The 27927-nt window shown below is 43.8% G+C and overlaps 1 protein-coding gene across 2 annotated transcripts in view; it reads left to right on the plus strand.

Annotated features, from left to right (window-relative positions):
• Positions 1–26535, plus strand: part of LOC114212219 (phospholipid-transporting ATPase IB) — a 573423-nt gene extending 546888 nt beyond the window's left edge. For both annotated transcript variants that reach the window (XM_028106999.2, XM_088022179.1), the window contains 2 exons: positions 20278–20369; positions 26438–26535. In XM_028106999.2, the coding sequence (XP_027962800.1) occupies positions 20278–20369; positions 26438–26535 (190 nt within the window). The remainder of the gene's footprint in view (positions 1–20277; positions 20370–26437) is intronic.
• Positions 26536–27927: the final 1392 nt, after the last annotated feature.

The raw sequence follows: 27927 nt of genomic DNA on the forward strand, positions 1-27927 counted from the left end.
GAGAGTTTGCCCCTGACCAGCAGTTCACAAGTTTCTATTTTTCTGGAAGGGGAAGGAGCCATCCTGTGCAAATCCTGGCAGTCGGAGAAATGCCATAGAGGCTTGGTTTAGGGTTGGATTAGCAGAATCCATCCATGTAGGAATGTCGGGGTAGCAGGGTGTCGCTCTGTCAAGGTGTCTTCTCAGCAGGGGAGGAAACACGTGGTGGATGTTGGTGGAAACAGTAGCAAGTCCACTTCAGGCCTCTGATCATCTGATGAAAGCTATGCTCCGTCCCTCCCTGTGTCCATTTTGCGTTCGGTTTTTAGGGGATTCACTAACCTCCTGAAGACTGTTGTTCTTCATCTCAGAAAAATTGCATCGCTTCCAGAGCAGAGATGCGTCTTTCTCTTAGATGTTAGCATTGACCTGTATGCTTTCTCCATTCTGAAAGTACACCATCTAACACTGGAGTTAAATTGTGGTTTTAATTCACTATTTCACAATTTTCATGGATGACCCAGAGAGAGGCCAAGTAATAACATATGAATAATTCATTGCAAACATCCAATTCATTCTTTAAGAAATTCATAACCCAAAGGTTTTTTTCCACTGGGAATGAGAAGAAAAACGTGTTTTCCCTGTCCTGTGCCCCAGGTAGTTTTATTTTCTACCACATCTTTTCTAACGCTATCCCCACATCCGTTGCCATGAATCTTTCCACGGACTGCTAGGAACCAAAAGTAAGGTGATTTGGCCAGACCCGTCAGAGCAGCCACACAGTGTGGGATCTGGGTGAGCCTTTTCAACGAGAGCTCTTCTCTAACCTGGAAAACATGAGCAAGCAATGATGTGGACAATCGCCTTATTTTGAAATTTGAAAAGAAATGGTTTGCCAGAAATACCAGGCAGCTTTAGCAGCTGTTCTACTTGGAAGAAGGCAAGGACCTGACCCCTGGAGAGCCCCCTGAAGAGCCCCTGAGCCTTGTCTATCCATGTGCTTATCAGTTTTCAGTAAATCCTGCTTTAGAAGTAATGAAAGAAGACCCTGGCAAAGTCTGCATCATGTTGCCTCCCTCCCCACGTTCACCCTGAAGATGCTTCTTTAAAAGAGGAGACCCAGAGAGGATTCGATGAGTTGCCAAGACCATCTGTGGCCACCAGCCAAGTAGAGTTGGGGGTCACATTTCCCAGCCCTCTGTAGCCCAGGTCTGGTTCTCAATCTGGACAGCCTTCAAAGGACACCAGATAACTGAATGTTAATTTTCCTTTTCTGTTTACCTTAACAATCAACACACAAATTTTAAAAGGTAGCTGTGGTATGGTTCCTGCTTGTTGCACATAGAATTTTCCCGCAGGTGTGGCCTCCCTTGAACAATTATTGCACACTTGTTCTCTTGAAATTGCGGATTTGAAAACCCACTGTGTATAGTCACTTTCTGCCGAAGAATGTGGGGTTTTTTTTTTTTTTTTTTTGGATGAAGCAGACATTTTTCAAGAGACACTTTCAGGTACTTAGCCCAGCTACTTGGCCACAGGAAACAGAATTGTAAGTATACATACAAGATTATGGAAAATGAGATTTTAGTTCCAACTCCAAAGCAATCCAGCTAGTTAATGGGGACCTGATTCAGGTTAGTGACTGAGAGCTCAGCTGAACCTCCTGTGTCTCCAGCCCCGGCTAACTCAGCGTGTGTGTCAGCCTCAGGGGGCTGTGTTGTCCGCCTGTCCCTCAGTGTCCCATGACTCATTTTCCATCTCTGCCATGAGAATGAAGACAGTGGACCCCAGTGCCTGCATGCGGAGCTGGGAAAAGGCATTGACTCACAAGTGATGAGAATGGCAGCCACACACAGGTAGGAAGGGCTAGGCCCTGTGCTACATCCTAGTCATAACAAGTTCACTGGAAAAGGGAAGGAAGCTCGGATACACACAGATTACTTTTTCCAATGGCTTTGTCTGGCTTTACCTAGGACTTAATTGATATTACACTGCTCCATGTGGGATGAGGTAGAAGAAGGTAGAGAAGAATACTTCCAAATATTGGTGGTGGCATGGCTGGACTCCAGAGTATGCACAACTGTGAGTTCATTCACCCCCTTATAAAGTCTTACACCGCACCTTGTTCCAGAATGGACTTTAAGGCCCTCAAAAACATGAATCAAGTGTTCTAGTTTAAAAGATAATTTGTTGAAGGCCTCTAGCTCTCTCCAAGGACTGGTCCAAACTTAGTGACTCACTTATGGTCTGAAGTCCTATCAACAAATACCCTCGGCTAAGATCTGCACATTCTGCTCTATGTAAGTCTCATAAAGAGAGTTTATTGTATTCCCCATTGATGGGGCCGTGTGTTTTTCCCAAGGAGACCGTATGATGCAGGCACCTGCTTCCACTTTATCCTTTTTCCCTCTGTGAGTCTCACACGGACCATCAGACTCTTGTGAATTCTGGGAGGACACAGAGGTCAGGCTGTGCCAGGTACCTTGATCCCTCATTATCTTTAATTAGTGTTTAGGAGGTTAATCAGTAGTGAAGCTTACCTTTCCTTACTTTGACAATTGAGTCAGGGGGACCCTGGGGCCAACTTTGAATTGTTTGTTTGGATTCTTACTTGAATTTGTAAAGTCAGATGTTTATTGCCCAGTTCCAGACACTGTGTCCTAGGAAGGGTCCTAGGAGAGGAGGAGCAAAGTATGGGGACAGTTACTTTTACTGTAATTAATTTGCAGCTTAATGGGCTTACTAGAAAGTTTGCTATTTTAAAAAGAAACTAACATTCATGAATAGTCTCAATGGTTTCAAACTTGACCCAAATCTTCTTCAGCTCAAATAGGCAAACTTGTGTCATTTTACATGTAAAGGCAAGTTCACATTCAAGGAATTTAATAGATTAAAATACTGTTAAGTCATTACCCCCATGTCTCTCCCTTCGTATATTAGATGCTCTGTCAAGTCACAGCTGATTTTCAGTCTTTTATGTGATAAAGCTGCTAACTATACTCTCGCCCAGTAGGCTTCATTGTTCAAAAACTGTCCTTAATACCTGCCTTAAATTTTCCTCTGCTTCTTCCCAGCACCCTGTGCTATTTCCAGCTGTTATCTATAAGAATCAAGCCCTTTAAAAATCATCATTGCTTTTTTGTTCTTTATTTATTCTTTCCACCCTCCCAAGTGCGTGTCTTCCCTCCTTCGCCACTTGCCCCTTGTTAAAAGATAAACTGAGGCATATTAAAAAATTGAGTCTATTTGAGCAAAAGTCTATTTGAATCAGAAGCAACAGACCAGACATGGTTTTAGGAGCGCTCCACCAACAGGAAGGAGCTCAGGGAGAGAGTTTCATAGAGAAAAGGCCCTGCAAATGAAGGATATTCTGGATGGGCTATCGCCTAAAGCCTAGTTGGGTTTGTGATTGGTTGTCCTTGGGTTTCAATTTCATAACTGTGAGGTATTTACAAGCCCAGACTTTGGTTTGCCTACATAGGCCACCATGGCATTAAAACCACATCAGTCTAAGGGCCTCCTTGTTTCACTAATTTAACACCCTTAAATGAGGCCATTGTTTTCAGACTTCACGTGAGGGTGAACTTTGGACCTGCGCTGAAATGCACCGTTTCCATTGTACAAGCAAGTAACTCTTAGCCAGTCTGTGTCCGTCTGAGAAGTGTTGACCCTTCTTTGGCAGAATGAGAATGTCGACTTGGTAGTGCTGTGGGCCTGGAAATGCTCTTCTTTACAGAGAATCTCCCTGTGATGAGCTCCTGACCGGTCATGTCAGCTCCTCCCCTCCCCCAGGACGGTGACGTGCCTGCACAGCCTTTGGAAGGAGAAGACCAGAGGGCCTTGGGGCCTGGCCCTTTTCATCTTTGCCTTTGCTTTTGTACTTTGGCCCACCTGCATTTATTCTTCATCTCTTCATTGCTCCAATCCTTTCACAAACAATCCTTGAGCATCTTCCTTGTCCTGGGCACTGGTTTCGGTGAACGAAAGACATGGATAGAACTGACCCTCCGAGAACATACCTTCTGGGGGGGGGGGGGGCACTGAAAGTAAACACAAACTCTGGAGTGAAAAGGGAGATGAAGAAAAATAAAGCAAGGTTTAGGGGTAGGGAGTGAAGAGGCAGGGAGGTTTTACAGCAAGCTCCTCTGAGGGAGGCTGCTCTGAAGGAGAGAGCTACCGTGGGAAGAACATCCCAGACAGAGAGACCACCAAGTGCAAAGACCCTGATGTGGGAAATTTGTAGTGTTCCAGCAATGGCAAGAAACAAGAAAGGCCATGTGGCTGGGGCCGGGGGAAGCATAGTAGGGGACTGGGCTTCAGAGGAAGCCAGGGCCTTGCATTTAGTGTATGCTTTTGAGTGGGGAGATGGCACGGGCCAATGGGTAGAAATAGAACTTTCACAGAACTCGATGCCTGGAAAGCTGCCTCTTCCTGGCCGGCATGGTGCCTCACCCCCAAGTTCTTTTGCCTTGTCCTTTCCCAAACGCCCCATCAGGAAACGCACGGAGCCTAAACTACTCGCTCACTGCCGCACGCTGGGGGCTTTTCAGCCCCCCGCATGGCATTTCACCGAGGCCGCGCGGGGTCAGCCAGGTGCCCTGCTAATTTATCTGTTCCTAACAGCCCTGTGACTCCCACCTGACCTTTACATAGGCTTTCTGACTGGACCACGGAACTCAGCCTTGTAGAAGGGGAGCCTCACTACCTTGTTACAAGTCGCGAAATGAGGTAATGGTTTCCATATGTGCCGGGGCTGTCACTCAAATTGCACTTCGCCTGCTCTGCTAATGAGGCCGGACGGCTCTCCCTGGGGTAGGCGGCTGCAGGAGATGGATGAGAGTCTCCCACCCCCTTGTGAGGAGCTCAGCGAGGGAGCATTTCCTCACCCTGCAGAGGAGCACAAAATAGAAGGAAATGCATACATTTTGGGGGGTTTGTTTAAACTTTTTATTTTGAGATCATTGGCAGCTTCACATGTGGTTGTAAGAGATAGTACGGAGAGATCCTGTTATAGCCTTTACTCAGTTTCCCCCTCTGGGGACATCTTGCAAAACTATAAGAACAGTATCATGGCCAGGGAATCGACACTGATGCAGTCAAGATAGGAAACATTTTGTCACCACAAGGATCTTCATATCTTTTTATAGCCACATCTACCTTCTGCCCTCTCCTTAGCTCTGGGCAGCTGTTAATCTGTTCTCTATTTCCATAATTTTGTCATTTCAAGAATGTCATATACATGAGTCATACAAGGTGTAGTGACCTTTTCTCGCTTGGCATAATTCTCTGGGGACTCATCCAGGTTCTTGCATAGTATCAATGGTTTCTTTCTCTTTCTTGCTGAGTAATATTTCATGGCATGGGTATACCACACTTTGTTAAAGCATTCACCTGTTGAAGGATATTTGGGTTTCCGGCTTGGGGCTATTGTGAGTAAAGCTCCTGTAAACACGTGTTTACAGGTTTTTCTGTGAACGTAAGTCCTTATTTCTCTGGGATAAATGTTCAGGAGTGCAACTGCTGGGTTTGTGGTCACTGCATATTTAGGTAGGGTTTTTGTTTGTTTGTTTTTTAAAATAAGAACCATTTTTTAGCTTCCATTCTGTGGGGTGATAATTTGGGCTGCACATTAGCTCAGGTTTATCTGATCTTTTTTTTTTTCTTTTTACATATAATTCAAATACAGAAACTTTACCTTTCTAAAGTATATAGCTCAGTGGTTTTTAGTGTATTCACAAGGTTGTGATGTGTTTGGTTTTTTAAGGAAATGCCAAACTGTTTTTTAGAGTGGCCATACCATTTTATATTTCCACCAGTAATGTAAGAGTGATCCAATTTTTCCACATCCTCACCAGCATTTGTTGTCACTATTTTTTTTATGTTAGCCATTGTGGTAAGTGTGTAGTAGTAGCTCGTTGTGGTTTTAATTTGCATTTCCCTAATTGCTAATGATGCTAAACATCTTTTCATGTGCTTATTTGCCATCTGTATATCCTTTCTGATGAAATGTCTCTTTGTGTCTTTTGCCCATTTTCTAATTGGATTCCTTGGGTTTTTTTCCTGCTGAGTTTTGAGAGTTCTTTATATACTCTAGACTTTTAGTCCTTTGTCAGATATATAGTTGACAAATATTTTCTCCCACTCTGTAGTATGTCCTTTCGGCTTCTGGAAGAGAATCTTTCTCAGGAAAAAAAAAAAAAGTTTTTAAGCCCAAATGAATTTTTCTTTATGGATTTTTGCTTTTGGTGTCATCCAAGAACTCTTTGCGTAGTCCTAGATCCCAAATATGTTGTCTGATTTTTTTTCTACAAGTTATATATTTGTATATTTTGCTTTTAAGTCTGTGATTCACACTGAGTTGATTTTTATATAAGGTGGGAGACTTATATAGAGAGTTTGCTTTTTCCCTACATATGCATAGTTGCTCCTGCATCATTTGTGGAAAAGAATATCTTTTACTGAATTGCTTTCACACCTTCGTCCAAAATTAGGTAGGTTTTTGTGGTCTTTTTCCTGGGTTCTCTATTCTAATCTAGTCTATTAATCTATGTGTCTTTTTCCCCAACCAATGGCATACTGTCTTGATTACAGTAGGTCTTGAAATCAGGTGGACTGATCTGTTCCATTTTATTCTTCTTTTTCAAAATTGGTTTTAGCTACTGTAGCTCCTTTGCTTCTCTATATATTTTTTAGGTAATCTTGTCTATACCTACAAAATATCTTCTTGGGATTTTGATAGGAATTGCTTTAAACTTATATATTAATTTGGGAAGAATTAGTATTTTTATTATGTTGAGTCTTCCAATCCATGAAAATGACATGTCTCTCCATTTATTTAGATCTTTCTTTTGTCAACATTGTGTACTTTTCAGTGTATAAGTCCTGTATATATTTTGCTAGATTTACACCTATTTCGTATTTTTGAGCAATCATAAATTGCATCATATTTTTCATTTCAGGATTCATGTGTTCATTGCTAGTACATAGAAATACAACTGACTTTTGTATGTTGGTCTTATAGCATGCATAGCATGCAGCCTTGCTGAGCTCACGTCTTAGTTCTGGGAGTTTTATATGCATTTATATATGTGTGTTGGTACTTTTTTTTAAATTTTATTTATTTATTTGACAGAGAGAGACACTGCAAGAGAGGGAACACAAGCAGGGGAAATGGGAGAGGGAGAAGCAGGCTTCCCGCTGAGCAGGGATCCTGACGTGGGGCTAAATCCCAGGACCCTGGGATCATGACCCGAGCTGAAGGCAGACACTTAATGACTGAGCCACCCAGGCGCCCCGTGTTGGTACTTTCTTATTTATATTTATATTTCTTGGGATTTTCTGGATCATCACATCATCTGCAAATGGAAACATTTTTATTACTTCCTTTCTGATCCATATTTCTTTTATTTCCTTTTCTTGCCATATTGCACTGGCTATAACTTTCAGCACTATGCCAAATAAGAGTGGTGGGAATGGACAACCTTGCCTTGTTCCCTATCTTAGGGGGAAAGTATCAGTCTTTTATAACAAAGTATGGTGTTAGCTGTGGGGTTTTCATAGATATTCTTTGTCAGGTTGAGGAAGTTCCCCTTTATTCCTAATTTACTAGGAGGTTTTACTTTGTTTTTTAAATCATGAATGGGTGTTGAATCTTGTAAAGTGTTTTACTGTAGCAACTGATAGGATCACGTGCTTTTTCCCCCCTCTTTAGCCTGTTAATACGGTGGATTACATTGATTGATTTTTGTATATTGAACCAGTGTTGCATCCCTGGAATAAAACCCACTTGTTCGTGTGGTGTTGCTATCATTATCTATTGTTGAATTGCATTTACTAATATTTTATTCAGAAATTCTGCATCTATATTCATGAGTATTGGCAATGGTTTTCTTCTTTCTTTTTTCTTTTTTTAAATGTCTTTAAATGGTTTTGCTGTCACAGAAATACTAGTTTAATAAATGAATTGGAAAATATCCTTTCTTCTTCGATTTTCGGGAAAGATTGTGTAGAATTGGTGTTAAGTCTTCTTTAAATATATTTGATAGAATTATCCAGGGAGAATAGAATCCAGTAGAATTCTCCATTTTATCTTTTGTTTTCTATTTGTTCTGGTTTTCGTTTCTCTGTTTTGTTTTTCTTTCCTTCTTGTGGGTTATGTGTACATTTTTTAGAGTTCCATTTTGATTTATCTATTGTATTTTTTAATGTGCCTCACAGTATAGCTTTCTTTACTGTTGTTCTATATGTTATATATACATAACTAATCATAGTCTAGTGCTTTTGTTATTTTACCAGCCTGAGTGAAGTATAGAAAACTTACCTCCTTTTACATTTCTTTACCCATGCCCACTTATAATAAACTTTTCTTAAATATTTTCTCTATATACATTTAGAACCACATCAGACAGTGTATAATTTTTGCTTTAACTTAGCCATAATTTGGGGACTTCAAGAGGAAAAGAAAAGCCCATTGTATGTACCAATGTATATTTTTGCTTCCCATGTTCGTTCTTTCTTCCTGATGTCCCAAGATTCTTTCTTTCATCATGTCCTTTTTGTTTCTAAAACTTCTGTTAGCTATTCTTGTAGGGTACTTCTGATGGTGACAAAGTCTTAGTTCCTTCCATTTGAAAATCTCTTGAGTTCTTCATTCCAGAAAGATATTTCCACCAAGTAGACAGTTCTTTCAACACTTGAAAAATATTATGCCTCTTCTGGCCTCCGTAGTTTCTGATGAGAAATCCACTGTCATTCCAATTGGTTTTCCCTATAGGTAAAGTATCATTTATTGTTGGCTGCTTTTGAGATCTTTTCTTTGTCTTTAGCTTCCAGAAATTTAATTATGATCTATCTTGGGCTGGATTTCTTTGGGCTTAGCATATTTAGAATTTGTGCAGCTTCTTGAATCTATAGGTTTATGTCTGTCACCAATTTGGGAAGTTCAGCCTTTATTTCTTTGAGTGCTTTTTCTTTCTTCTCTCCTTCTGCGACTCTGAAGACATGAGTGTTATATCTTCTTTTATTCCCACAAGTCCCTGAGACCCTGTTAGTTTTTTCCTCAGTCTGTTTTGTCTGTTGTTCAGATTCAGTCATTGCCACTGTTCTGTCTTCCTGATTACTAATTGTTTCTTCTATCCTCTCCATCCTGCTATTGAGCTCATCCACCAAGCTCTTTATTTGTTACTGTATTTTTGAGTTCTAAAATTTATAACTGGTTCTTCTTTATATCTCCCATTTCTTTTTTGAGGCTTGCTTCTTTTGTTTTCATTTGTTTTAAGCATATTCCTAACTGCACATAGAAGCATTTTTAATCATGGCTGCTTTAATATTTTGTCAGATGATACCACCATCTCTGTCATCTCAGTGTTGGCATCAGTTGAATTTTTTCATTCATTTGGACATCTTCCTGGTTCTTCATATGACAAGTCACTTTCAAATGAAATGTGGACATCTTAGGTGTTATGTTATCTGACTCTGGATCCTGCCAAGTAGAAGTCATCCAGATCCCCGACTTGATCTCCACTGAAACCTGCTAGGTGGGGATGGGAGTTCCTGCTGTCCACACAATCTCCACTGACACTGCTAAGGGTAGGCAGGTGGGGCACAGGGGAGGAGGCAGGGGTATGCCCTTGTTACTACTGGGGAGTGATGAAAGTCCTGATTCTCTATTAGGCCTCTTCTGATACCACGCAAAGGAGGAGGAGAAGGAATGCCTCCTTTTGCTGGGTGGTGGGGGCAGGGTAGAAGATCATTCTTCCCATGTTGTCTCTGCGGACACTACAGGGGGCCAGAGACTTCATTATCAGCTGGCAAGGATGCAAATCCCAGGTCCCTACTTGGCCTCCTCTGTCACCACCTCAGTAGGGCCATAAGGTGCCTTTTTGCAGCCTCATAAGGGTGGAAGTCTAGGCTTACCACTTGGTCTTTGCTGGCATGAGTGGGGGTGGAGCCACACTTGTTGTTTTTTCCTTCCTGTGGTGTTAGGGTGGGGTTGTGTGATTATGGTCTAAAAGTTTTCTGTCTTGCTAGCCTGCCCCTTTCCTGTTCCTCTGGCTAGAGAAAACAGGCTTTTTTCTGGGCTTTTTTGGTTGCACCCAGTGGCATTTCTGGGTTGCCAGGCTTTTCAGCTCCAAGTCTGGGATCTGTGAGGCCAAAAGAAAACTGAGGTTTCTCATGCTCTGAGGTTCCTTCTTCTCTCCACTTTTTAGTGTTTTCTATTTGTTTTATATATAATGTTTTATATATATAATTGTTTTATATGTATATGTATATTCATACATAATTATATATATAATTTGTTTTGTATGTATAATTGTTTTATATATCTAATTTTATATATAATGGGTTGTCAGCTGTGCTTAGCAAAAGGAACAGGGAAAATACATCTATTTCATCTTTCTAAAAGCAGAAGTCTCTCTGGACAGAAATGTCTTTTAAATGGATTTTTTTGTTTGTTTTCGTTTTTTTACTTTTTAAAAGTCAGTGGGATATGGTAATGCAGTACTAATTTTCAGGAGAAGCCATTTTTACCAATTTCATCCAAGTTGCTGTTTCAAGTGAAAGGACAATGTGGTTGCCAGCTGCTAGTTTCTATTTCTTCTTGAACTTTCCTTCCAACTGCATTGGTTTATTTAAGTTCTCACTCCTACTAGCAGACACGTTAGAAAAGGATCACATGTTATCTGTCTTTGCTTTTAAATCTTTTCAATGTCAGCTGCCCCTCTTTTTGTTAAAGACTTGCAGTTCTGCCCATCAGCAGGGTTGGCTTTGTGCATCACCTGTGTTCTAACCCGGGGTGGTTGTCAACAGACAGATCCCATCTATCTGGAGGTGGCAAATCTGCTGTTTCCTCTTGCAAATTCACTACTTAATTTGGTACTACAACTCCTCAGAGGACAAAGTTGTCTTTTTGATAGGAAATCAACTAATCCACATTGTAAAAAAATGGCATTTCTTCCAACACCCAGAACAGTCCACTTTCCAAAACTTTGGACAGATAAAGCACCTTGCTAGTATGAACCTTTCTTCCTTCCAGTTCCCAGTTGTGATGGTCAGAGGAGACTTGAGACCAGGGAGGACAGGAGGGATCTATCCTTTTATTATTTAATGGAATTTGTATTAAGTTAGTTAACCTTGAGTCCTCAGCCAGACTGTCTTTCAACTGTTCCATGTAATCTGAATTCTTAACAAAATACAATGTCCTATCTCTATAAAGGCCACAGAGTTGTTTTGTTAGGTCTTGTTTCTCACAGTCTCTTCTAGAGTTTGGAGGGGGGCTTTTCTCCTCTGGAAGAGAATTGGGATGATGTCCCTATTCTGTCATCTGTAGAGAATAATACAAAGGAATTCATCTTGGCTGCTATTAGAAAGTCCACTGTGTCCTAGCCCAGTGTTAGGCATTGGGACAGATACAGAGACAAATGATGGCAGAATCAGGCTGTGGAGACACATGAGAATAAGATAGAATAAGACATCCCGAATCAGTAAATACAGAGCACAAATGCAATTTTATGTATGTAACCACGTCCTCTGTTCTCAGCCCAGGGTGGGTACTATGAAGAATGCAGAGACAGTATGACTTGGTCCCTGAGAGAACAGACCCTCTGGTTGAACCCTCAGACAACATGTTGGTGCTTCGAGGAATCATTCCTCATGGTACCTCCTCATCCTGCCTGGTCTCTGTGGATTTACACAGGCTGAGGAATCCAAAGTGGCATCTCTGGCTTGGACCTCTCTAGACCCCAATATCCCATGGCCTTCTGAATGTCTCAGAGGCAATGTGAAGCCTCACATCCAAAACTGGACTCATTGTCTTTCCCACTAACCCTGTTCTTCTGTGTTTACATCTGGATGATCAACAAGGAGTTATCCATTGTTCAAGATGCAGCTTCAGTGACGATTTTTCTTGAAGCCTTCCTGAGCTTTCTCCGAGTTCTCACTCCTCAGTTTTACCACTTTGGAGGCCCATGTAATCTCCATTATGGCACTCATCACCCTTGCCATGATATGTGTCTGCACCGCGAGATCACCTCAGAGACTGTGAGCTTCATAAGGGCAGGAACAGCACTGGATCTCACATATAACATAATTGCTCAATGAAAGGAAGTCATGTTTTAAAAGCAGGATGTGTATGGATTGGCAGAAAGGAAACAGGAGAATAATTTACTACCATCTAATGGAACAGAATTTATGAAGGGCTCCTAGCTCCAGGGTCATAACTCCTATCTTATTGGAATCTTAGTCTAGAAAACCTATTTTGTTTTTATTCTTGTTATTTTCCCTCATTTCATTAGTCTGTTTAACTAAGGCAAGGTTTTTGATCCTACAAAGGCCTAGGTAGGTCTGGAATGCACTTGAGCCTACAAGCTTCTCAGTTTCTGATGTTCAGATTATAAGGCGTAAAATAAGTTACCAATTGAGGCTATGAAATCTCATTCTCTAGGGATCCTTAAAAATAGGTTAGAATTTCAGTAGTCTGATAGATTGGTAGATGTTTAGCCTTACCTGAAGGAAAAGTAACTTTGGACTAGCTTTTTTATTGAGGAACCTGTCAGATTTATGTTTTGAATATGGTCCAGCAGTAATTGAAAAATAAGTTTCTAAAAATACCTATTTGTTTTTGGCTTTGTATGTCAGCTATGATTCCTAGCAGCTGTAACTACTGACAAGATCTAAAAACAGACTTGCAATTATTTGCTATATTCTCCATGTTCCTGCTCTTTGGCAGTTATGCTCATGTGATTTTTGCAGGAATAGCCTGACAGAAATGTGGACATGAGTTTGTTATTCCCCAACATAATGCTTCTCAGCTCCCTGCTCCTTCCTAAACTGCTCATTTTTTGAGATAGGAACACACCACCACCTCTAGGATATATCAGCTTCTAAAGATTTATTTATTTATTTATCTGAGAGAATGAGATAGAGCATGAGAGGGGGGAGGGTCAGAGGGAGAAGCAGACTCCCCGCTGAGCAGGGAGCCCGATGTGGAACTCGATCCCGGGACTCCAGGATCATGACCTGAGCCGAAGGCAGTCGCTTAACCAACTGAGTCACCCAGGCGCCCCTAGGATATGTCAGCTTCTAAATAGAGCCTGCTTGTATGGATTTGCATGACATTAGGTTTCACCATCATTACTGGGGAGGCACTGAGAGTGCACGTACATTTGGTGAATGTATGTTATATACAACTTTCATATCGGTAAGTCACGGTCGGCGTGTATACTTCATCTAGGATAGGACACAATCAAAGATAACACATTAGCTCCAGCATCTCCCACCATTAGAGAAGTAAAATGTGAAGATGGCATCATTAGCAACAGTTCAGGCTATGGGAGGGAATTTTCTTCAATTCAGAACCCATTCCCTCTCCTTTCTGTTTAATTGAGTTTTCTTTCATTTAAATTGTGGTAAAATTCACATAGTGTGAAACTTATTATTTTACATAATCTCTACACCCAGTGTGGGGCTCGAACTTACAATCCCGATATCAAGAGTCACATCCCTACCAACTGAACCAGCTAGGCGCCCCACACTTACCATTTTAAAGTGTACAATTCGGTGGCATTTAGTACATTTACAGTATTGTACCACCATTGCCACTGTCTACTTCCAGAACATTTTCACTTCCCCATAGGAAACCTCATATGCTTTAAGCAGTCATTTCCCATTTCTCTCCTCCACCTACCCACCCTGTATTCCTGGTATCCACTACTCTTTTTCCTATTTATGTATTTGTCGATTCTGGACATTTCATATAATCATGCAATAAATGGCCTCTGGGGTTTGGCTTCTTTCACTTACCATAATATTTTCAAGGCTTGTCCATGTTGTAGCATGTCTCGGTACTTGGTTCCTTTTCATGGCTGAGTAATAGTCCACCGTATAGAATATACACATTTTATTTCCATTCATCAGTTGATAGGCATCTGGATTGTTTTGATCTTTTGGCTGTTGTGAATAATGCTGCTATAGATACTGGTGTACAAGTATCTATTTGAGACCATTTTCCTTTCTTTTTGGATCTTTACCTTGGAGTGGAATGGCTGGGTGATGCGATATTCTGTGTGGAATTTATTGAAGAACAGTGGCTGCACCATTTTATAATCCCACCAATAATGTGCTGGGCTTCCAAGTTCCCTACATCCTCTCCAATACTTGTTATTTTCTGTTTTCTGTTTGTTTTTTAATTATAGCCATCCTAGTAGATGTTAAGTGCTGTCGCTTTGTGGGTTTTAATTGTATTTCCCTAATGACTAATGATGTTGAATATCTTTTCATGTCCTTGTTGGCCATCGTATTTATTCTTTGGATAAATGTCTATTTAAGTCCTTTGCCCATTTTTGAACTGGGTTGTTTGTCTTTTTTGTTGTTAAGTTTTGGGGATTATTGATATATTCTGGATACTAGACCCTTATCAGATATGTGACTTGCAAATACTTTCTCTCATTTTATGGTTGCCTTTCTATTTCTTGATTATGTCCTTTGATGAGAAAAAGTTTTTAATTTTGATGAAATCCAGTTTATTTTTTCTTCTGTTGCCTGTGCTTTGGGCTTCATATTTTTGAAACCATTACCAAATCCAAGGTTATAAAGATGTATAGTTGTTTATAAACATTAAACAACGCCTTTGTTTTCTTCTAAGATTTATATAGTTTCAACTCTTATATTTAAGTCTTTTATCCAAATTTGGTTAATTTTTGTATGATTTTGGCAACCTAACCAAAAATAAATTGGCCATAGATATATATGAGTTTATTTCTAGGCTCTTAATTGCATTACATTGATTGATATGTCTATCTTTATGCCAGTGCCACACTGTTCTTATTACCATAGCTTTATATTAAGTTTTGAAATCAGTAAAGTGAGTCCTATAACTTTGTTCTTTTTTCAAGATTATTTTGGCAATTTGGGGGTCTCTTGCAGTTCCCTATGAATCTTAGGATAAGTTTTTCCATTTTTATAAAAAAAGACTTGGAATTTTGTCTAACTGCTTTGATTGAAACTTCCAACAAATTCATCAAATAGAAGTGGTGAAAGCAGGCTTCCTTTTCTTCTTCCTGATTATAGAGATGTAACTTTCAGTCTTTCACCACTGAGTAAGATGTTAGCTATGGGTCTTTCATAAATGACCTGTGCTATGTTGAGGAATTTCACTTCTATCCCTTGTTTGCTGAGTATTTTTATCATGAAAGAGTGCTGGATTTTGTCAAATGCTTTTTCTGCATCAATTGAGATGATCATGTGATGTTTTCCTTCATTCTGTTAATGTGTGGTACATTACATTGATTGATTTCTGTATGTTGAGCCATCCTTGCATTGCTGGGATAAATGCCATTTGGTCATGGTGTGTAATCCTTTTATTATACTGCTGAATTCAGTTTGCCAGTATTTTCTTGAGGATTCTCTCTCCTTTTTTAAACCAAAATCTCATAGACTTAAATTGTCCTCCGCTGTGCTAATTTGTACTCCTTTTTTCTCTTCTTCTCATTATTCAAAATTAACCAAATATTTGTTTTGTGTTTCCTTCACCTTCTTTCCTATGTCTTTGTGAGTAGATAGCTTCCAAGACATATGTAGATGACAGAATACTATGAAGGGCAAATGTTATTATCACCCCTTTCTATCTTGAGCTTTTTCAATATTATCGTTCATGAAAAATTTTAATAATATTCATTCATAACACTTTTTTTCTTCCACAGAGAAGAAAAAGGGAAATTGGGAATATAATATTCCTTTGCATTTTCGACATTGGAGCACATAGAGAAGTCAGTGGCTCAAACATCTCCACTAGAGTGTTTTATAAGCTCTAGGACCCTTTTCATTACCCAAAGCTTTGTCAAACATGTTGCTATTTTAAGGGTCTCCAGAAAAGGTTGTTTCTGAGGATGGCAGGACTTGAGAAAGAACAGTTCTATGACTTTGTTTTGTAGCCATAATGTTTTCCAGTAATTGGGTCAGGGGAACATAAATTATTCACAGAAACCAGATAAAGTCAATATGGTAGACTGAGCTGACTCGAACTTTTCCAGATGCATAGATATGCTCAGTGAAATATGAACAAAGAAAGGCTTTTAATACGTAATTGAGTTCAAAAGAAGCACACAGAAACCTAGGTGCCAAAAATGGAGAGACACAAAAGCCAGTAGGCTAAGAAGGAGATGAAGCTGAAGAAGGGACATCAGACCGCATAAGAGGCTCAGGGACTGACGGTTCAGAGATTAATGTAAGGAGAGAAGATAAAACCTCAGTCCCATGTGAGATAGAAGAGAACACTATGCATAAAGCTGCAAATTTGGTAGGGCTGCTATTTTAATGAAATAGAAACTAGAAACATTTTACTCACTAGATTGACAAAGCAGCAATGCGGAGGAAAGAATTACCCACTAGAAACTGGAAGCCCATGCTTATGTATGAGGTCCAATTTTAGACTATTCCCAATGCTATAGGAACTAAGCTAAGATAATATAAAAATTGATGTAAACCATAGGATCCTGGCAGAGGCAAAAGAAAATCATTCTGAAGAATGATTTCATAACTAGAGCACACACAGTAAATGAACCACAGTGAAGGCGAGTTGTGGAATACTGCAGACATTTATTAGTCCACCTCCCATCCCCCCAAGAATGGGAGATGCAAGGACTATCTGAAAGGATCTATAAAGTACTGAAGAAAGAAGATACAGAAATCAAAAACCAAGAGTAAGACAGTATGCAAAAATGTAAAACCAGGTGGGTCTGGAAGATAAACATGAAAAGGGTCCTAATTGAAATTAAAGCATGCCAGTCAGCTGAATCATAGTTTAGATAAAGCCAAAGAAAGAAAGGAAATGGAAAATGTAGAGGAGATGTAGAGATGTGGAAGATAGAATTATATATGTAAGAAGCCCCTGAATAAGAAAAAACAGAGAACTGGGGACAGGCAGTATTCAAAGTGTTTTCCATACACGAAGGTAAACTTTCGAGTTATAGTGGCTTTCCAGGCCTGAGTAACCGAGCGGGATATACAACCAAATCTACACCTAGTCATACTAAGTGTTGTAACAAAACTGCAGCACCAAAGACAGAGTAATTATAAAAGTATCTAGAAGGAAAAAGATTACCTGCAAAGAATTAGTTCCTCTAAATGAGTAGATAATTAAAAAGAATATAAGAAGAAAAGGAGCAAAGAAAAATGTGATACAAGAGAAGGATAAAATAAATGACACTATTTAGACGTATTTTAGAACATGATTAAGTATTAGTTGTGTTGCATATATATGTAAAACAAAAGTATGACATATAGATGGAAGATTATTTCTAACCTTATTATACTAGAAGGAAAAAGAATGGGATCTGGGAGGAATATAAGGGACTTTATATTTGAGATTTTATCATTTTGTTAAAATTGAAGTCGGTGGGGCTGGTTGGTTCAGTCGGAGGAGCATGTGACACTTGATCTCAAGGTTGTGAGTTCAAGCCACACATTGGGTGTAGAGATTATAATAATAATAATAATAATAAATCCACTTAAAAATTTTTTTTGAAGTAGTTCTCACAAGCAGGACAGGACTTGGTGTGAGAGTGCAAATGGAGACCAAGTACCATGTCTGGGTATGTGAAAGTTATAAGTCAAGCTAACAAATAGCCATATACCTTGATTAATATACCTTCCAAAAGACTGTGGTGCTTTGTGATTCCCAGATTCTTTGGGGGTTGGAGCCAGAAAGTGGTGGCATGGAGAAGAGTTAGCAGACCCCAGCTCTGTCCTAAACTGTGAAGGAGTTTGCACACATGTGTTTGGACATCCCCATCCATACATATCCCTTGCAAAAAACCACTCCTTGGCCACCCACAGGCCTAGGAGAGTGCACACTGGCTATAGGGTCTTGCTCTTAGGAAGATAGTGAGGAGGTCAAGTTGGCTTTGGATGCCAGCTTGGAGAGGTGTCACTCAACAGGGACTTCTGGTGTCCCAAATACCTGGGCTGGGGGACAGGCATGGGCTCTGGGTGGACATGTCTCCTTGGCCCTATGGAGCCTTTGCCACCTGGAAGGAAGGGCTGCAGGACAGAGTGGGTCCCTCTGAAACAAGGGGTCAAGCGGCGGAGCTACCATTTGCTAAAGCTGAGCAGGTTGGTGGACATTCACCGTATTAGTTTCTATGCGTTTGGAGTGTTTCGTTATAAAAAAGAAGCATACACCATTTCACGAGGGAATTAGGGATGCCTGCACGGCGCAAAGGCAGGGGCAGGAACAGTGCCAGTAATGCATCCTGTGACCTTTGTGTTTGGTACAGCCGAGTCTCCTCACCTGCCCTGTGAGAGACCAAGATGTGGGATTTCCCACTTGTGTGGTCCTGTGAAGTTCTCATTCGCCCCACCGCTGGCAGAGCTTCTGGACCTGAGTGTGGAGGCACAGGGATGGCCAGGGCAGAGGTCGGGTGTGCTGGCGGAGCATAGGCTGAGTCTGTCCACTAGGTTCCTGGGGAGGGAGTGCCTTTTCCTTGCCACAACCTGGCTGGAGAGCCTGCCCTAGGGAGCTGCAGCCCAGCCCTCAGGTGCCCCATCTTCACACATGCCCTGGGCAGAGCCTGGCAGTGCCTTCCATGGAGGCATCCTGGCCAGTGCTGGCTCACACAGGAGGACAGCCCTTCATTACCCTCCATCTGTCCTGAAAGCAGCCAGCACAGGGAACCGCAGACTGTCAGCAGGGAGCGAGCTACCAGCCGGACGGCACCCAGCACACTCACAGGCTCCTCCTCGGTCGTCTGCTCCTGTCGGCTGCTGGCCGGGGCAGTCACTCAGCAGGGCCCAGTGAGATTAATTTGGCCCAGGGAAGAAAAAGACATGACAGAGAAGGGAAAGCCTGTGAAGGGATAGAAAAAGTGTTTTTCCTCAACAGCCATCAGACATTTTGCCAAGCTTAGCTAGCTGAGGCTCACCTTTAATTGGTGATGAATTAAACATTGTCCTTTCAACTGACATAATCAGAAAATATTCTCTTCTGGAAACTCAAGGGCAAAATGAACTTCAGCTCAGAGAACTATTGAGAATACCTTGGGCCCCGTTCTTTTGAGGCCCTTGAGGTCGCTGTGAAGTGGACTGTGATCAGGAGATCAGCCTCCTCAGGCTCAAGGCCCACAGACATGGTGGGGGATGTGCTCGGGACGGCAGGCAGCTGCAGCTTCTGTGCCTCACGTTCCCACAAACAGCAGATCTGCAGGGGATTTGTCTGCTACGCTGCCATCGCAAAGTACCGCAGACTGAGTGACTTAGCAGGGTTTATTTTCTCACACTTCTGGAGGCTGGCAGTCCAAGATCAAGGTGCTGGCAGTGTTGGTTCCTTCTGAGCCTGGTAGATGGCTGTCTTCTTTGTCTTCATATGGACTTCCTTCTGTGGGTGTCTGTGTCCTAATCTCCTCTCCTCAAGAAGACACCAGTCATCTTGGATTAAGAGCCACCCTAATGACCTCTTTAAAGATCCCGTCTCCAAATACAGTCCCATTTCGAGGTAACTGGGGAGTTAGGACTTCACCATATGCATCTGTGGGGAACACAGTTCAGCCCATATCAGAGGGCATTGGCAAACTCCCACACACCAGGAATCTCCTGGGGCAAGCAAAGTGACATTGTAATGATAAGAAATCAAAGCCCTCTTGCCTACCTGGGCAATTTTAAAGCATCCCCCTTTTGCTTTATAGGAATGAACATCAGCTGTGCTCCATATTTCCTTACAGAGATGCCAGACTTGGAGGCAATCATTTCAGGGAAGGCAAGAAGAGCTCCTAATCCTTGTGTTTTCCAAGAAAACTCACCTTGGTTTTCACTGTTTCAAAATAACAATCAGGTTGTGCAAAAAGAAATCAGTCTCTTGCTGGGGACCCAAGGCCCCTGGGGAGGCTCTCGCCCTTGGTAGAGTTTATTGGCTCGGGGAGAGGCGGCTGCAGGTGGAACGGAGGCTTTAAGACATTTCCCTAGAAACAAATCACTGCTTGCATAAGCAATCTGGAAAGCCAAGGGTGAGCCTGGTATGAAAGGGCACTTGTAGTGTGCTTCAGTTAAGAGGAAGGCCGCATTGAGAGGCGTTACGGACAGGACAGACTGGAAACAGAGCACCTTTTAGAAGAGGGAGCAGTGCACTCAAGGTGTCGAGATAGCATCTACTGTAAATAATAGAGCTGCTTGCCAACCTGGACGTTTTTCCTGACATGAGGAAGCCTTTTTCCCCTGTCCGTTTTATTTTTGCAACCTCAAGTCACTGGGTGAGGCCCTTTGAGAGGTGTTTCTATGAACCAGGACTGACTGCATTTGATCTACCTGCAGGATGAATGAACGTGACCGCCTACTGAAGAGGCTCAGCAGGAAGACACCCCCCACTCTCTTCCGGGGAGGCTCCATCCAGCAGTGTGTCCCCCGTAAGTAGCCCCGGCCACGCAGGGAAGGCAGTGGCTTCGTTAAAGCATGCTGGTGCTGATATGTCTGGAGACCACTGCCAAGCCGGAGCCCCACATTTGGAAGTGGAATTTGTGTATTTGGCCCCAGGCAAGCATAGCTTGAGTGCAGGTAATTCCCTGGGACCCAATCAAATGCCTGAATGACAAAATCCTAAAACTTAAAATCCTGATGTGGTCGAGATCCTTCTGTCAGCCTCCCAGTAGGATTTTGTTCTAAGGCTGAAATGATCTTACTTTTGGATTATTGCCCACAAAGATAGTTCGTTAATATTAGCTTATTAATTAAAACAATGACAATCACTGGGGAAAAAGTCTCTGTACTTTTCCCAGGAAGGCTGCCCCGCATCTAGCATTGGTGCCCCACTCAACACCAGAGGCCAGGCCTGGTTTCTGTTGAAAGGACCAAACCTAAGCCGGGGTCAGTGGGGATGTGCCAGACCCCAGGGGAGGGGGCAGGAGGCCATGAAAGAAAGATGGGTAGCAGAGCTAATGGGGGTTGTGGGGCTATTTCAGCAATTAAGCCACTTGACTCCCCACTGAGGGGCATTGTTAGCACTGGTTTCCTTCGGGAGGGGGTTATCTCTGCCTTCCCCAAGGTGAGGCCTGTTGGCATGTCGTGGCCTGTCACCTGCTTCTGCCCCTCCAAATCCCACCTCTTTTTCCAGAACCCCCTCTCTTGCACGTGCACTTCGCATCTCTTCAACAACACTGCTTCCTGCTTCCCTTTCTCTCCCTGACGTGTTCAGAAGGAAACTAGAGTGGTTTAGAAGTGAAGAATCCTTGTATCCATAATACAGGTATTGAGGGGTCTGTGTCAGGCTCGGTTGAGCTCCACCCATCAACAGATTGTCACAGATCTTCTAACAGAAGGAAAGGAAGGACTCCCTCCCCTCACTTTCCCACGTGGGATACCAACATGGCAGAGACCAAGCCCATGTGGCACCTCACCTGCTTCGCGTCCTGTCCCAGGGAGTAGGTGCTGTCAGCCCCAAGAGCACGTGGCAGAGGCTCAGGCCAGTGTAGTATAGTAACTGGCCCAGCAAGGCCCCAATGATCTGGGTCAGCCGTGGTCTCTCTGAGCCAGGAGAGAGGTCCGGTCAGGAGGCTTGATGGTACAGTCCAGGGAGTGAGGTCTGTGGGGCCCCACTTCTGGAGCTGGGCTGCCTGGGGGTCCTGTTCCAGCTCTGTCACTTTTTTGTGCACTTAGGTAAGTTAACCTCTCCATTTCTATATCTGTAAAATGGAGATGATCTAAGAACTGGGTTTGGGGGGAGAATTAAATTTGATCATTTATACGAAGAGCCTGGAATAGCACCTGATGATATGGAGTCCAAAAAATGTGAGGTATTACCAGGTTTTTTCTGCCACTAGTTGAGTAACTTTGGGGGATGTACATATTTCTCTAAACTTCTGTTTCCTCCACTGAGGGGAAAAAAGAAATCTAATAATATACATCTAAGAGGGAAAAAAAATAATACACATCTTACACAGTCTTTGTGAGGCTTTAGGACGATGTATATAAAGCACCTTCTTTCTAGCAGACACAGAGAAAATGAGTACTGATTCTGTAAACAGTGGGGTTCATGCCATGGAGCCCTGCTGCTTCTCTAATAAATATTTCACAATAACCCTAGGAAGAATATATAGGATACATATATTGAGATCAAAGACCGAGTAAAAACTTTTACAGGAGAGTCATAAAATGTCTCAAAACTACTAAAAAAATTTTCTTAACTTGGGATTTTGAAGGACAAAAGAAAATTAGAATGAGCAAGTACAAGAGATAAAAAAGCCTCTAAAATCACACCACATTTTAAAAACACCCAGCAACTAATAGTGAGAAACCGATCGATAACCAAACGTTCTGTCAGTAACTAGAGAAGGCCATGGGGAGACCGGAAGTGGTCGTGGCCTGTGAGAAGTTCTGCATTCTTCTGTCAGCCTCCAGCATAGCTCTCCCTCCTGGATCTGTCCTTCCACTGTTCTGGGCCTGTCTTCCCAGAAAACCGGAAGGACAACTCTCACCTTGGCCGCATTTTTAGTCCCTTGCAGGACACCAGGACACCAACACACAGTATGTATAACTGAGATCAGCATTTCCTACAGTCTTAATTCCTTGTCGTCCTCATGGTTGTCCCCACTTCTGTTGCTTTTAGGAATCTTTTTCCAGACAGGAAACTTCTACTCTCATGAAGATGTTATCAGAGCTATTTAAGGGGAGTTTTATTCCAAAATAATGAAAAAAAATGACATGATTTTATGGACTTCACCAAATGTTCTATCAGGAGAATACAAAACAACTTAGACACTCCCCTCCCCTTCCATCCCTTTTCACCTACCCTATTCTGCCCCCAGATTCTGGCTGCAGCTGAGCATTTAGGAAGCAGATGCTTCCCTGGAAGCCAGCCCGGGGAAGTGCAGGAGTTGGGTCCATGGACGGCTTTCCCCAAGCCCCCATCATTACTTTGTGGCTGTCAGGACTTCCTGAAAGATGAATGAAAGTGGGAAAGGCTAAGAGCTGGAGGCTTCCTCTGAGCTCCCCATTTGGATGCAAATGGCAGCTAAATGTTCATCAGGCAGAAGCTGGTGCCCTGATGGTGCATCTTTGTCAGGCTGAGGGATGTAGGCTGGACAGGCAAAGGCTAGTTGGGTGGTCATAGCCTCTTTTGCCCCACTAAAACTTTTCCCATTACAGCCCTATCTCCCACCAGGCCTGGTTTCTGAGAGGAAAATATTATATCTGAACCAGGGAGACACCCCTGCCCCAGGATAACCCTACCAAGCCATCCTCCTTTCCCTTCTTGAGTTGCAGAGTTCAAGTCTCTGCGGAGGCTAAGAAAGTCTAGTGAGGGAAATCTTAATGTGTAACATTCTGCAAACATGGGAACTGCTGGACAAGCCCTTTGGTCATGACCTCTGGGTCTCAACTTACCCTGAGACGAGATTTGCTTGGGAAGGTCCTCTCAAGTGGACACCTGGAAGCCCTTCGCAGTCTGGAGTGGCTGAGTAATCCCAGTGGAAGGCCCTCGTGCCAGTGAGTCAAATACAAGCCACGGATGCCTCACAGCTCTCAGCTATGGTTCTGTCCCAGTAGGCATAGGCAGGGTGTGCATGAAAAACAGAAAAAGGAAGACAAGGCTTTTGTTCCTTCCACTTGACCAAGGAGTAGACAATTCCAGATGCTAAGCTACCTTTCCCAAGGACACTCCCAAACAATGTTTGCTTTTTTTGTCTCAACGAGTCCCCTTCATTTCTTCCTCTCCCCCGGGAGCCCCCTCCAAAAAGCTCACCAAAAAAGACAAGTTGCAGCTGTTCTTTTTGGATGGGTTGTTGCGACAGGTTCCTTTCTTCTCTGGTATGGAGGTAGAGGCTTCCTCCGTTGGTGCTGAGTGTGAATTGGCCCTGAATGAAGGAGAGGATTCTGTGGCCTGGGTATAGTTGGCCATGGAAAAGCCTGGAGCCCATTGGGAGGGTGGGAGCTCTGCTGGAACTTGGACCCCACCTGGTCCAGGCCCTTTATTTCACAGAACAGTAAATGAAGAAGACCCAGAGAACTTAAAGAAACCATGGTCCTGTGGCCAAGTTACTGCCAGGCAAGGATTAGAAGCATCCTTCTTGCCTCAGGCCCTGGGCCCCGGATCCAAGATGAAAGCAGAGCAGGCAAAGAAAGCCGCCTTCAGGGTGGAAAGCTCCCTAGTCATCAGCCTGCCGCCAGAACGGCTCATGGAGAGCACTTAGAAGGGCCCCCCACTGCTTGGGATCAGAGCCACACTCTGCCAGGTTGAGAAGCGTCCACCTGGGGTGGCACGGCAGGCCACAGACGACCACTGTGTGGCTCCCACGGGAAAACATCAGTTGTTTACTAGAAATGTTACCTTTAAAGACCGGAGAATAGAGATTATCCACGTCGACCACAGAACACAGCCTTGTGACTGGAGGAGACAGTGTCGTTTGCTAGATTCTGCTTTGAACCATCCCAGGGAAAGGCATCTGGTCTCGGATGGCATTCAGAAAGCTGCACAAAGGGCACCTTGTCCTAGAGGGGCCACCACAGCACAGGCGAGGGAGGGAGCCGCCCCTCCGAAGCTGGACAGAGGACGGCTCCTCGTCCCTGGGGCCTCACTGATCAAGCAGCTCATGCGGGGAAAGTCTAAAAGCTCTCAGAGGAATGGAGGAGAGGCATTTCCTCCTCAGATCCTGTGAGGCCTCTGAAGGCTCCTTGTGTGGAAAGCCATGACGAGGACTTCAAGTGCCCTGCACCCAGCACCCCCAGGGCCTCCCTCCCTGGGCCTATTCCCGCAGGGCAGCCCAGGGACACTGCCCGCTCCCGGACGCGGCCAGATGGGGCCCGCGCCGGCCTGGGGGCTGCTGTGCCCCGGCTGCTTTTTGGTCACTGGATTTGGTTTTGTTAGAGACGGAGGTGAGCCAGTGGATGGACATCTCCCTGGGGAAGACTCCTTTCTGTCCTATCCTTCACTAGTCCTTCCTTAGCTCCCACCCGCCCCGCTACCTAGCCCGGGGCCGTCACTGCCTCCCAGGCCACCCGTGCAGACAAGGCCTCACCTCCCAGGTTGGCTCTCCTGAGCCCTGGAGTTTCCTCAGGCGGGGGCCAGGGGAGCTGGGACGCCAGCCCAGGGGCAGAGACTCTGGCTTATGAGCACAGGCAGAGTACGAAGTCACCCTGAGCATCCTCTAGCGGAGCGCCTTCCTCACCATCCCCACCAGATACGTTGCTGTTCTATGTCTTTATAGTTCAGAAACTTTCCTTTGTAAGCCAGGGGTCTGAGTAAAATAATTAGCAATCCAGGAGGTGGTACATGGGCACAATTTCTGATTTCATTTTCCCCTTTAAAGAACGTGACAGTGAACAAACATGTCTGTTGACAAGTCATATATACACATGGATGGGAGTCACCCTTGTCAGACATTTTACTGTTGTTGTCTTTGGGCCAGAATGTCTAATCCAGCTGTGAGACTTTTCCGTACCCCTGACCCAGAAAGGTAAGCCAACAGAGAGAGAGAGAGTCTTATAAATGCTCCTTCGGCGGGGAGGACCAGTTAGGAAGGAGGGCCCTACTGTGGGCTTTTAAATGCTGAATCTCTCTCTAGAACTGGAGATGCAGGGAGAGTGTGGGTCCTGCAGAACCACTGCCTGGGTTGGGCTCCCAGCTATACTACTCACTAGGTCTGTGACCTTGGGCAAGTCATGGGGGAAAAAAAAAAAAAATCACCCTGTGCCTCAGTTTCCCCATCTGAGAAATGGGGAGAATACTATCACCTGCCTCATGGGGCTGCTGGGGTAATGAATGAGCTGTTTGTGTGTAGTACATAGAACAGGCCCCATACACATAGCATCTGATTTTGTTGCGCCTGCTGCTAGCATTATTCTTGTTGGAACTGTTGATAAGACCCGGTCTTCCTGTGGCCTCTTGACTTTATCTTGTGATCTTTTCCTTTATTTCCACAAAAATGAACCCACTGTAATTTCTGATTACCAGTCCATATCAGTCCCATATAAGCGCAGGAATGCCACAAGCATCCACGCGCACATGGCCAGTTTTGCCTACTAGCATTGTGTGTGTGTTCCCCGGCCTGTTTACAGCTATAAATTACCCAGCCAGCCTGCTGTGTTGGGCAGCCTGGGACACTTCTGGAGCTGAGCAAGTTGCCTTTCCTCTTGATTGGCGCTGGGAAAGTGCAGACATGGACCAGTGACCCACTGTTTATGCTTCCCAGGCTGAGCTCAGCTGCAGGGAGGCCACCCTCCCCCGCCTCCCCAGCCCCTCACATCCCAGCCTCGGCATCAGCAGCCAGGACTGGTCAGGCCCTGTCCCACCCCACCCCACACTCTGCCCACGTTTCCCTTCCAAGCCACAGGTCTGTCCATCCGGGTGCCCCACCTGCCTGAGGCTGGCGAGCCCAGTGTGGCAAAGGTCAGCTGCTGTCTCCCACAAAGGCCTTTTCTTCTAAATCCAGCATGCTACCCTGATTCTCCTCCTCACTGATCCCTGTGTGTGCTCCTCTTGCAGATGGGTATGCCTTCTCTCAAGAAGAGCATGGAGCTGTTACTCAGGAAGAAATTGTCCGTGCTTATGACACCACCAAAAAGAAATCGAGGAAGAAATAAGACGTGAGTCGTCTTGATTGGTCCCAGGAAAGAGATGCAGTTTGTTGCACCCAGTGTTAACACATCTCTGTCAGAAGAGACTGGTGTCAGCAGCCAAAACACCATAAAACCCATTTCTGTGGCCTTAGCCAACCAGTTTGTTAGTTCCACATTCCCTCGCAAACCTGGAGTAGATACCGCAGGGGAAGCCATTTTGTTCCCTTTCAGTTCATCCGCAGTGCTTGGCCTAACTTCTGTTTACCTTGTTCTGAAGCATTCAACTGTGCTCTGTGAGGTGTGAAATTAAAAACGTTATGTTTCACCAATATTTAAACATCAGGACTAGTTCTGGGAGAAAGTTAAGAGAGTTTTATGTTGCGTGAGAAACCCATCTTGTGGAATTGGAGCGGGGGCACGCTTCCTTCTTCTTTTGTTCACTCACAGATGAAGTCCACCAGGCAGCATGTAAACTTCATTGTAGGTAGGTTTATGTCTTGTTTTGATTCCTATCTTGTTTGTATGAAGTGGGCATAAGCTTCTTGATTGCAGTGAAATCACAAAAATGTCTATCATCAGGGTGGTGACCCTGAGAACGCTTCTCTGAACCTCTTAGCCACACTCCCAGCAAGGCAGGCAGGTCGGTCTTCTAGCATTCTCCTGCACTCTTCCCAGGTGCCTTCTGGGCTGTCCGGGCTTCTCTCATCTCAAACCTTCTGCATGGCTGACCGCTGTGCTCAGCGCATGGCAGCTGGTGGGCAACCAACCCAAATGTGCACTATTTCTTGTCCTGGCACACATTCAGATATGGATTCAAGAAATCCCCTCTGCCACCACCCTTCACCTCCTAGAACTAAAAAAAAGAAGCATAGCTATTTTCTAAATGTTTCTCTGCCGCATTCCAATGACAGGGAAGCCTGCAGGTCCGTGTGTGGTAGAATGCTTTGGCACTCCTGCTCTGGTCAGGTTCTCAATACTCATTCCCCAATGAGTATTGGACCTTGGGCATTCACTTCAGTGAGACCCTCATGTATTTTCTCGGGAGTTCGGAGCCCATTTTGGACTTTCACTGCTGGGAAACAAGTGAATGTATAGCATGTCGTCCCACGGAGGGACACGCCTGTCACTTTGTAACTCTAAAATCAGGCAGGATGAGTGAACCCGGTGGGAGAGTAGGGAGCCCCTGAGGCTAGTGGAGGAAGATCACCATCAAAGGGGACAGCAAGAGGCAAGGAGCACAGAGCCCCGGGGAGGAGGCAGAGAGGACGGGTTAGCCAAATCTGCTCAGTAGACACCGAAATCAAGCCTGGAAGCCCAGACAGTTGTGGTAATGCATGCAGGAGGCTAAACAAGATATTGACATGCAGTTTTTATCAGCAAGAATTCCAAACATTTACGGAAATGCCCTTTTCTATA

Source organism: Eumetopias jubatus, unplaced genomic scaffold (assembly GCF_037043125.1).
Source record: "Eumetopias jubatus isolate StellerSeaLion01/CBP00866 unplaced genomic scaffold, mEumJub1_p1.0 scaffold_3, whole genome shotgun sequence".
NCBI classification, from domain to species: Eukaryota; Metazoa; Chordata; class Mammalia; order Carnivora; family Otariidae; genus Eumetopias; species Eumetopias jubatus.